Source organism: Mesitornis unicolor, unplaced genomic scaffold, assembly GCF_000695765.1.
Source record: "Mesitornis unicolor isolate BGI_N332 unplaced genomic scaffold, ASM69576v1 scaffold6029, whole genome shotgun sequence".
Lineage (NCBI taxonomy): Eukaryota > Metazoa > Chordata > Aves > Mesitornithiformes > Mesitornithidae > Mesitornis > Mesitornis unicolor.
In genome coordinates, this window is record NW_010207861.1 from 1 (window position 1) to 12,165 (window position 12,165).

The 12,165-nt window shown below is 43.2% G+C and overlaps 1 protein-coding gene across 1 annotated transcript; it reads left to right on the forward strand.

The window, feature by feature from the left end:
• Positions 1 to 757: 757 nt before the first annotated feature.
• On the forward strand, positions 758 to 6,322 carry COQ3 (coenzyme Q3 methyltransferase; the record flags this gene model as incomplete). The annotated part of the gene is made up of 6 exons (XM_010192275.1): positions 758 to 878; positions 1,253 to 1,405; positions 1,564 to 1,663; positions 3,174 to 3,416; positions 4,534 to 4,693; positions 6,126 to 6,322. Coding segments are annotated over 6 exons (974 nt in total), but the record flags the coding sequence as incomplete, so codon positions are not given.
• Between the last annotated feature and the right edge of the window lie 5,843 nt (positions 6,323 to 12,165).

A 12,165-nucleotide genomic window follows, 5' to 3' on the forward strand; every position in this document is an offset into this window, starting at 1 on the left:
AGGTCCTGGTGGGCTCCTCCCACGTCCCACAGAGCTCCCCCAAGGCACCCCCTTCCGCCACCTCCTTGGCCCCCCTTCAGCCCAGAGAGGCTAAAATCGTCTCGAGGGGCCGTTGCCGTGGGCTCAGGGAGGTGTTGCTGTGGTTCGGGGTTGTTGGTGGCCGGGCAGCAGCTGGATCGTGGGTGCGTGTGTGACGCCTGGCAGAGCCGAGCCGGGCGTTGGCACAGCAGGCGTGGAGGGCAGTTTTCAGGACGGTGTCCTTTGGCCTGTCTCATACCACCTGTATGAGGTTTTCTTACTTGTTTCCTTACCGGTTCATATGATAAAAAAATAGTGTGCAGCTGTATATTTCTTATTCCAATGTGTAATGAAACAGGAATCAGAGCCCTGTGCTGGCAACTGCAAGTGTGTGTGTGTGTGTGTGTGTGGGTGTGTGTACATGTATGCACAGCTTGTTGCCAGAGTAAGCATTTTGATGAAATTCTCACTGACTGAAACATGTCAGCTGCATGAAAAGTTCCTTTTCATTCAGGCTCTGAAAAACGTCCTCGTACATAATTTGAGAAGTACTGAGTCGCTGAACTAGCACACGCTGTTTCATTTAATCCCCACAGGCTTCCTAAGTACGATAGTGAATGTGCAAAGATCTGCGTGGTTAGCGTTGTTCAAGAGCAGCATTGTTAAACTAGGGTTTCTGCCTGTGAGCTCTCATAAAGCTGATGTTTTCCATTTGGTTGCCTTTCTTTTATTTATGCAGATGACCATGCTGATCTGTCTTTACAGACAGGCCTGAGAGGTGCCCTTCAGAGCTACCACTGGAAAACACAACTGAAATGCAGTAGTACTCTGCCTGTCTCTCTGACTGAAATAAGCAACGTGTAAGTATTGTATCTGAAATAATCCTGCATGACAAAGTCTGTCATTTTCTATAACAAGTTAATTTTGCTTTGTGACAGTGTTACATGAAGTAATCTTTAAGTCTCACAAATATTTAAATGTTTAATGTGGCCTATTTTTGTTTTATTAATTACTAACTTAAAAATTACAGGTATGTAGCCATCTTTTGGAAGATATGTTATGCATACAGTGTACAAAATCTCTTTTTTATTAATCAAGTGTGACTAGAGTCTCTAAAGGAACATGAGTTTTATCTTTTTTTTCTCCTTTCCTGATGCAGAGTTTGTTTTTCCCATATTTCAGCTGTCATGAAATGCCAGTATTGGTTTCATGACATTCAGCTTTCATTGTGTAGGCTCACTGTGAACAGACGTTTCAGCACTTCACAGTCGTCAGTGGATTCAAAGGAAATGAAAAAATTCCAGCTCCTCGCCCATAAGTGGTGGGATGAAGAAGGAGAATATTCAGCCCTTCATTCTATGAATGATCTTAGAGTGCCATTTATTAGGTATGGTTTTGAAGACAGATTTTTTTTTTCTAGAGGTACTGTTTCTGCACAACCTGAGAAAATACTGTAAAAGAAAACCAATTACCAGTACTTAAGTGCATATTGTGTCTGTTAAACCACCTTGTGCATTTGCCCTTAGTCACATCCCTTTCTTGTAGGGACACTCTGCTGAGCATGAGTAGTAACTATCATCTGGGAAATCCACTCTCTGGAGTAAAGATTCTCGACGTTGGCTGTGGTGGTGGACTGCTAAGTGAGGTGAGAAACTGCTCACGTTTTGCTTGTTAAAAAGCATGCAAAGTATTTGAATTGTTTTCCTATTAAACTGCTTACTTTCTGATAATCCTCCAAGGAGGAGCTTTGCTCTTCTATGATATATTAGTTACTGAATGTTATGGAGTGCAGTGCGTTCCACAAAGCCCATAGAATATCTGGGCAGCAAAGTGGTGGTGGTTTACAGAAAAGAGAGGATTGTTAATAAGAAATTCTAAAATTCTGAGGTTCATCACACTGTTTCAAACACTGTAAAAAAAAGGAGAGGGGACGAATGATGTAGCAGCATTGGACTGTTCCTCTGGGCAGTCACAGTGTGACAATTTTTATTTTTTTTAATTTACAAGCCTAGGCAAGAATACTTTAATCATGACAACCCTCATTACCAAGGAAGTATTTTTTATTATAAACTTGTTTGTACATGTTCCTTTCTTTGAATTGTTTATCCTTTTTTTTTAATTATTATTGGTGGTGGGGATTCTTGCCTTTGCTTTGATCTCAAGGGAAAAGCAATGGAATAACGTCGAACACCTGGGAAACGCCTCCCCTCTGTCAGGGGTGATGCTCCTGGTACAAGGGCTGATGTTGCAGCTGCTTCCTGAGGAGTCTGCACAAACTTGGGCCTGAGAAGTAACTCTTCATGGTCTTTTGGTCTGAACAGGGCTGGATCCTATCAATATAGGAATGGTTTGTGAATTTAGGATTACAGATCTGGCTGATTTACTCTGCGAACTTCATCAGCGTCTGAACCGTGGTGTTACAAAGGGATCTGAGTATCTCCCTATGGTTTTTTTTTCTTTATTCTGAGCAAATTCCTGTAGTCTTGTGAGAGGCTGCTCCGTGACAAGGCTGGCAGAGCTGGTGTGCTGCGTCACCTCAGGCTGAACAAGCGGTGAATTTCAGGTTGGAATAACATACATGTGGTCATGTTCTGCAGCCTGTTTCAGTTTCAAAAGAGGTGATGCTTGAGGTGTTAACCTATGAGTAAGAAGACACTGGAGAAACTTGAGTGACAGCCAAACCTGATGCTATCCTGGTAAACATCAGTGTTTAGTTCTCAGCAAGGAGAAAGCCCTGGAGATAATCGTGTATTAAGTAACCATTAAAAAGATATGAGGATTTACCATTACAGGTGGATGTTGAAGAAAGTAATGACAGTAATTAAATACGGCATTGTTTTCCCACCTTTGTTTATGCTCTGGCAGAGAGTAATAGTGGAAGAAATCTTTATTTGGTGTAACAGGTTCTTCTGAAATACAATTTAAATGTATACATTCCAATATATAATTTTCTAAGAAAATTAACACCACCTCCCCCAGATCTTAAGGGTTTTTTTTTTCTTTAATAAACATTTGAAATAAAAGTGTTGTATCAAAGGTCATCATTTGTTGTTGCTTGTTTTAGTCTCTGGTAGATGTGTGTACATGGCAGAGTTGCAGAAAGCTTTAAGTAAATTGTTCTGGTGCAGACAATGAATTATACTCTGTATTTTTAGCCTCTAGGTAGACTGGGAGCTTCAGTTACCGGAATTGATCCTCTGGAGGACAACATTAGAACAGCAGATCGGCACAAGTCATTTGATCCGGTCCTGGCCACGAGAATACGGTACAAGTCCAGTTCACTGGAGGAGATTGTGGAAGGGTCTATGGAAACCTTTGATGTAATCGTAGCTTCTGAAGTCGTGGAGCATGTGGCTGACCTTGAAATGTTTATCAAGTGTTGCTCTCAGGTGTTGAAGGTAAGAGAGTTTTTGCTTTCATTATTGGGAATATTTTTTCTCTGTCATTATCAAGGCTTTCATTTGAAGGCATGTGAAAGCATCTGAATCTGCATTCATTCCTCCACCTGGAAGTACTTGAGATCTGAATCACGCTACAGAGGTGCTGTCCATTCTCCTTCATGGCGCAAGTGCATCTTCCCAACCTCAGTAACTAAAGAGCAAATTTATTTCCCCAGCCTTGCCTTAGAAAAGAGTCAGTGGCATCACCCAGCATTGCAGTGGTGCTTTGCATCGAGCCCTTAAGAAATCTGGTTGCATCTGATTGCACCTGGTGAGAGAAAACGTGGCAGTGCTGCTGTTGATGGCTGGCTGTGCCTCACACTGCATTCAGGCTGACTGTAGTGAGGTTGCTGATTCACAAGATTTTATTCCAGCTCTAGCTTCACATCAGATGTGCTCCTGGATCGCTTTTAAAGGAATCACAGTTATGCTTGGAGATAATCAAAGTGGTGCTTTATTCCTCTTGATATTATTTCATTTACAAAGAAGGATGGTAGGCCCAGTACACAAGCTCCTTTAACCTCTTGATTTATTTTTCTGGTCATTAGAAGGAGTACAGGTTATTTGAATGGAAACCTTAACTAATTTTCAGCCTGTTGGGGACATAGAAATTATCCTTTATTTCTACCCAACAGTCTCTAAGTACTTAGAATTCATTTCTAGCTTTCCTTTTGGACTCTGTAATCATTTTAAAAAGTCTCAAAATTTAAACACTATTACACATTTTGCTTTAAATTTTTAAAAGTTTATTTTTACAACAGGCATTGTATGTACCTTAATATCATCTATTTATCCATTTCTTGGGCAATGCTACATTTAGGTGTCTTTCTGGGCACAGGAGTTTTCAGACAGTCCAAGACACTGCTTACATTGATGCTTTGAGGACTACTGAGTCGTACTGTTAGACCATTATATTCTTTATTGTATTTAAATAGTATACTTGTAAATACCTGTCCTGGGATAAAATTAGTTCTTACTCTTGCAGCATGTAGACAGATTATGTGTTTTAATGCAATTAAATTTACAATTGAAAAACAAATATTCTTCTAATTGAACATTTTAATCTTTTACTTAGCCTGAAGGTTCTTTATTTATTACTACAATCAACAAAACACAGTTGTCCTATGTCCTGGGAATTGTGGTTGCAGAGAAGATAATGGGCATTGTCCCAGAAGGAACGCATGAGTGGGAGAAGTTTGTTCCCCCTGAGGAGCTGGAGCGCCTCCTGGAATCGAGTGAGTTCCAGGCCAGGGGATGGGAGTGCAGAGGAACCACTCAGATGCTCCCTGTAGAGATGGCAGGGGATAAGCTAGGTGGGGGGAGTGCTAGCAACAGTACACAGCCTTTCCTATGTCAGTTACATTGTAAGTATCATTTCTGGCTTAAAGACACTACTGCTTAATGGATTTTGCATAAAATAACTAAGTGGAATCCTAAGAATGCAGAGATTACTCAAACAAAATCACTGTTACAGCTGCCCTCCGTTTGATAGCCTAAATGAAAATGCCAAGGTTTTCCCTCCTGTTCTGGTGACAGAATGTGTGCTCTGAAGTGGTTCATATGCTCTGGATCAGGTTTGAGGAAGTAACTGTATTGGCACTCCAGAGCTGCACTGCTGCCATGGCACTGTGTGTCATCTTGGGAGAAGGTGGTTTTATTTTTGGTTGCTGCTCCGTGTTCTTTATTTGTGTTCCGTTACTAAAAGATTTTGTCAAAAATGTGAAGATGAAACCTACCACCAATTCATTAGTCAGTTCTTGAGGAACTGTAAGATACTTATCTGAAGTAATAATTAAATCTCCTTGGTTCAATTGCTTTTAAAATAGACAAAGCACTGAGCTGGGAGGAGTTTTGCCCATTGCCCTCTTTCTCTGCAGATGTTTTAAAACCCTCTCACTGAATATTTCACTTTCCTTTAGTTCACTGTAAAGAAGCTGAACTATGAGTTGAGCTGTTCTTTTGGCAAGGTCTTCTCCTGGCACTTGGCAGCAATGCCGTAAGGAACATGACTAATACTGGTTCACATGCTGCTGGTTCTTTCTGTTCTCCCTTAAAAAGGAGGAGCAGGTGCAGCGGGGTGATTTGTTTCGATGGGGTGTTTGTTTTCGGCCTTCCCTGGTGTATCCTGCTGGGACCCAGCAGAGCCATGCAGTGACCCGAGAGCTGCTCAGCAGGGAGTGCTAGATCACTCTTCACCAGCACCGAGTCCTTGGTGGCATTCTTCTGCCTCTTTCTCGTGTTTTCCATTTCTAATGGAAATCTGCAGAGTCCTTCGAAAACATGCTCAGATTTTGGTTTTGAAGTGTTTTATGTCAATCTGAAGATAATCTCCACCTGCAGAAAACATTACCAGTCACCCGAATATGGTGGGTTGAAGTTGGGGTTTCTAGCACACCACTTCATAGTGGCTCACCGTACAGCATGCTAATGGTACATGGCCTGGCACAGAGGGGTTGCTGCTACTGCCAACAGCAGGAGCCACTGTCCCCAGTGATGCCTGTTCTGCTGCTGCTGGTGGCGGTGGTGACAAAGGCCAGCTTGTGAAGCACTGCTCCCCAGCCCGGAGGAAGCAGTGTGTTTCAGACTTGCTGTTCTAAAGGGTTTGCTGTGGTGGAGACGTAGAATATTTAAGAACACCAGTTGCCTTATGGCTTCTTTCTTTTCCAGATGGTTTTTCAGTCAAGACTGTGAATGGGATGTTGTATAATCCCCTCTCGGGGTCGTGGAGCTGGATGGAAAACACGAGCATTAACTATGCCGTACACGCTGTGAAGTCTGGGGCTCAGGGACACTCAGGCCCCACAGACGCCCCATCAGAGGGGGACAGAGAGCAGCGCCCAGCCACAGCCGACACTACCGTGTGACTATCTGAGACGTGTGGTGGTGGCCACCAGGAACAGAAGAGAAGGTTTTACCCAGACGGACATAATAAAGCCTTTTGTAACAACAAGCTTGCTGTTTGCATTAATAATGCTTTTGCTATTTTTGGCCAAACTTTTAAGGGCAATATCAGGAAAAAAACCCGGGTGCCCATTATCTCAGGAATCTTTTAAGATTAAAATGAGCAAAGCTTTTAAAGAGTAAGTATTTTTATAAGATTGTAGTTCCAAATTATTGGACAGGGAAATGCAAATTACTCTGTCGGTAGCTTGGAGGAAGCTCTTGTATGTGATGGCATTTTCAGTCCTACTAGGAAAACAGATTTCCATAGTATATAGCTTACATGTAGAATGTGTTTAAAAACACAACAGTGTATGATAAATAAAATGCCTTAGATATTTTTGTTACTCAACTGCATCAGTTAAATATATGAAACACTTAAAAACCACAAACAGTTGTTTCTGTATTATGCCTTCTCCCGAGGAAGGGGGTGAGGCAGGGGAAGAGCACCAAGCCTCTTCTGTGGGGTCAGGCAGTTTCCCCAGCTGATGTGAGTCGACTGCAGCTGTGGAAGAGTCTCCTAGACCAGAGCTCCTCAGCTGTCAAAAGCCTCTTCACCATCAAGGTACTTGTGCCTGTGCCTGTCATTTCAGCTTTCTCCTTCTACCTGAATAAAGGGAAGTAAAGTTGCAGGTATAGTTTTATTAAGCAACCAGAACTTTATGCTAGAAAAATGGTACATGGGCAGTCTGTCCTAGAAATAAATGTCTTGTATTTGTCCATGGCCGTAACTCTTTCTTTCTCTCCTCCTCTTCTCAGCTTGTATGCAGGTAGAGAGGCAGGCCAGCTGTGTTTTTTGATTTATAGTTTGCAGAGATGAAAATTTAACTTTTGGAGTTTTGTTGTGCATTTTTCCAGCTGTAGGTGTTTGGTGGGCTACATTATTGTATTACACGTTTGCTTTTTCTGGCTTTGCTATATCCACACATTGCCTTGGGATCAAAGTTTCCTGATAAATCTGATCAAGCACAGAAGAACATCATTCATTTATAATGGAAATAATAGGAATTCATATAAATTAAGACTGGAAGGGGTTACCAAGTGTGATCACTTCCATGACAGTAAATTCTGCTTTGTAAAATCTGCTTGGGCTGAAGCTTGTCCTTGGGAAGAAGATTCATCTTTGTGTAAAGAGTTCAGTGATGGAGAAGCCACTCTGTCAATAGGTAAATTGTTCCAAAAGTTCATCAGTTGAAGTGGTCTAACCTCAGATCCCAGCCAGCTCATGAGGTTCAACAAGAACAAGTGCGAGGTCCTGCACCTGGATCAGGGCAATCCCAAGCACAAATACAGGCTGGGCAGAGAATGGCTCGAGAGAGGCCCTGAGGAGAAGGAATTGGGGGTATTGGTTAATGAGAACATGAGCCAGCAATGTGCTCTTGCAGCCCAGAAGGCCAACTGCATCTTGGGCTGCATCACAAGAAGTGTGGCCAGCAGGGTGAGGGAGGTGACTCTGCCCCTCTACTCTGCTCTGGTGAGACCTCACCTGGAGTACTGCGTCCAGAAGGACATGGAGCTGCTGGAGTGGGTCCAGAGGAGGGCCACGAAGATGTTCAAAGGGCTGCAGCACCTCCGCTATGAAACAGGCTGAGAGTTGGGTTTGTGCAGCCTGGAGGAGAGAAGGGGAACAACTTGTGGCTTGCTTGTGTTTTTTTCATTAAACTATGAGCCGCCTGGGGAAGGAACTGTTTGTTTTTTGCACTGCTGTTTCTATTGGACTGAGCACAAAAAGCCTTTGATGCTGCCTGGGTTCTCTGCCCAGGCTCACAAAAGGGCTCACGTCCCAAATTAACAACGGCTGGCATTCAGGCAGGAAGCACATGGATGTGATTGTCCATGGACACCCCTGGTTTTGACAAAAACCTTATCGCAAGCACCTGACCTTTTGTTCCTGCCTGTGTACAGGAGCCCTGTCAGGGCCTTAGTGAATGATGTGGTCAGAGGAGCAGGGGGTGCTTGAACAGGTCCTTGTACCCATGGGATGTCTCCAGATGTCCCGATGTGATCCATCCTCAGTCTGTAGCCCTCAGTTTTCCTCTCCTGGTGGAGTATTCTAACTTTTCTGGCTGTATTTCATCTCTCTGGTTAAAACAACCTCTTTTTCAGCTAGGAAGTAAGTGACTGAACTAGAGATCCTTTTCATGAGATACCAAACATTGCAAGAATATCCTACACCTTGCTTTTTAGCTGATTTTTTAAAAAAAATCCTTCCATTATTCATAAATGTGCATCTCTGCAAGTGCAATCAAATTCAGTACTGTGCACTGAATACATACTACATGATCATGCTGCAGAAACCTTTTGCTTAAAATCTGTGCATAAGAAAACAATAGAGATTTCACACTTTTCACAGCCCAGTTGTTGTGGAAATGTAATAGATGCTATTGAAATGGACAGAATTTAAGTAAAATAAGTTTGCAAATCGGTGGCTTTCTTGTTGCAGGTTGTTGATGAGTATGGAGCTACTGCTTTGATGCTTACAGGAATAGTGGTAAAAAAGTAATGTTATAGCACCAGGCAAGCACCTAGGACCAGGGTGAGGCAAGATGTGATTCTTGGCCTTGAGACTGGGAGAAAGTAATTTTTGGGGCTTACCTTTTGCAGCCTCTGCATTTATTTGTGGTTGTAGACCCTTGACTCTCCTGCTCCCAGCCGTTTGTTTCTGCAGCACAACAAACCAGAGCGAGGAGCTGATCTGGCCAAAAAATATCCAGCAGAGCAAACGATGGTGTTCTGGGTGGCCTCAGCTGTTCAGCTCAGATGCAGCTCATCGTGTTGTCGTGATCTCCCACATCAGTCCACACGGTCCCAGTCCCAACCCTTTGCTGAAACTGGTACTTGTCTGAGTTGTAAAACTTCTTTATTTTTACTTTTTTATTTTTCCTCCTTGGGGTGCTGGTGGTGGTTGTGCTGTTCAGGGAGCTGAATTCTCCCACTGCGGAGGACCGGTGCCAGTCAGGAGGCAAGCAGGGGGAGCACATGGCCGGAGAGCACGCAGAGTCCTGTCTTCTTGCATGGCACTTCCAGATCACAGCTGAAACACTCAATTGCACTCAAGCCAAATTTGAGTAGTATGAGAGCCTCTAGGGAGATCTGCATTTAATTTCCTTTTTAAAGAAAAACAGAACTTGAAGTTTCCATGATGTCTCATTATGGCATCTCACTGCCCATTCTTCCCTGGTGGTCCAGTGCCATTTCATGGCCACTTTTAGAGAACTTTACAATTTCTTTCCATATATTTCACAAACACTCTGTGTCATGTTCCTAGGGAATGGAAAAGAGGAGGGAGAAAGTAGTAGGAGCAGAAATGTGTGGTGGCTGTGAGTGGAGATATGAATAACTACTATCTTGTAGGAAGTTTTTCTGAAAACAGCTTCTCAACTTTCATTATGTTGAAATCTCAGCTTTAATTAAAAAAAAAAAGTGTATTTTCCACACACTTCTGAGAAACGGTTGAAAGGAATAATTGCATTCAGTCTCCAGGTTCAGAAGGCAAAAGGCTCAGCTCCTGTCATTAGCCAGGCAGGTGAAGCAGATGGGAGGAGAAAATGTGAGACACAAGATGAATCACCACATTGGGGTTGACACTGTAGTTGTGGGGATTTGGGAGGCACCCAAGAGTACCCGGAATGGGGGACAGCATTGAAAAGCCAGGTGCTGTAGAAGGAAGAAGAACAATGTCTGGAAGATAAATGTGATTCCAATGGTGATGGGAAATGTGAAATAATGATATATGGGGCAGCCAGGTCCAAGTGTGCCTTCAAAGCAGAGCTGCTGATGCTTGGGAGAGCGGCTCTGTGTCAGAGGGACACAACAGTTCGGGTATTCACAGCCTCCCACTTGGTTTTTTGCATGTTAACCTCCAGTGTTTTGCCCCAAATGCCCACCCCCTCGCTGGCATCCTGCAAAGGAAAGGTGGGCTCCTCTCGCTTTACACTCAATATTGGTCATTTATCACTCGTGGGTAGCTGCCAGCTCCCTCATTCATGGTGCTCCCCGTGTCTGTGTAGAGGATCTCTTACCCTGCTGCATGCAGGTGTATTCCCGCTGTACTTCTCTGCATTTAATTCCCTTTTATCAGGAGCATAAGCTAGAGCAAAACTTCACTGTTGATCTCAGGATGCCCACAGGTAAAGCAGACTGTGTGGTTTATTCGGTTCTGTGCTGTCTCAGGATAACTTTCTGGTGTTCTAAATTGGGGTGAACTTGGTTGCACTATCCCCTGCTTCATGATGAGTGACCAAAAAATAGTTTTTTCAATGTAATGCACTGTCTTGCCATCATCATAATGTATTTTCCCCAGCCCCTTTTCCAATGGGAAGTAGAACGCTACTTTTATAGCCTCTTCAAAATAATTTGATTCTGCTTAGGCTGAACAGTACTATAAATTTGAATAAAAATAACATTATTTTCAGATGGTGATTTTGTGATAAAAATCAGCCCCTGGTTACTCCAGGTTATAGGACAAAACTTTAATCCTTTAAAGTTTGTGATAACAGTAGACCAAATCTGTACACATGTCCCGTTTTCTTGAAGCAACACAAAATGATGTCATGTTTTATTCTATCCACAAGGGCTGGGATTTCACCCAGGATGTAAAATCACCTGACCTGCCTTGACTTACACATGCAGTAATTGCATAGCCACCTCTCAGTGCATTTGGAATTCAGGATGTATACTTTGATCTGCATTTTATTGTGCTTTTATTCCCACATGGAGTCACTCCAAAGATATAATCGATATTCACTCTTTTATAAAAAATAAAATTATTTTCTGCTTAAAAGCATTGTGTAGACCATTAGTGTTCCATTAATAAATCTGGAACCTACATGGCGTCCTCATGAGGTGTTTTAACTTAAAAAAACCTCAACCCTGAAACAACTAGGAGATCAAACTGATACTACTGTCTTGTACAGTAGTTGTATTATAGAAACTTGCAATAATAGAAGATACAGAAACAGATCTAGTCTTTATTTCCCTGAATTGGAGTAGGCACATAAAACCTAAAGACATATAAAAATGAAAGTAACCAAAAAAAATACGATAAAAAGGAGACCTCAGAAGAATGTCCCCAGCTCACATGAATAACTGTACAAGTTCACAGATTCCCCCTGACAAAGCACGACCCCAGCACTGCAACCTGGGGTTTGATTCCCAGCTTAGCCTTCCTGCTGCCAGGGAAGCGACCGCTCAGTGCCTCACCTCCCCGGATCCACATTGAAGTTACGCTCTGCAAAACGAATGGGACACGGCCACCCCAGGGGATCGTCCCTTAAGGGTGCTCCCTGTCCTGCTCCCCAGCTGTGACCGAGGAGGCCCTGGCCTGGATGTCCACAGCCCCCAAGTGCCTGCCACTGCTGCAGGACTGGAGGTGTCTGCAGCGGGCAGGGGGTTGGGTATGCACCAGTGGAGATGTGCAGAAGCCAGTCGAACACAAAATGCAGCAGAAGATACACAGACCTCCAGGTAAGTAACGGGCAAGCATAGCTGCAGCATCTGGGAAGGCGACCAACAGGTTTAAAATGCACCCTCAACATCTGTAACACTGAGTGTTGTGTCTTTGCCATGCCCAGGGATGTGAAAAACCTGTAAACCCCAATGTTGTTTTTTCTAAGCAAAGCAGTACCAAATCTCCTTTGAATGTCAAAGAAAGGTGCCCCTGCGTACATTAATCCCCCCACCCCAAATCCTAGTAGCGAGACCATCCAACTCTCTGAGAGCACAATGCTTTTGAACCCTGGGATGGTTTCCTGATTGTGCTCTGCTC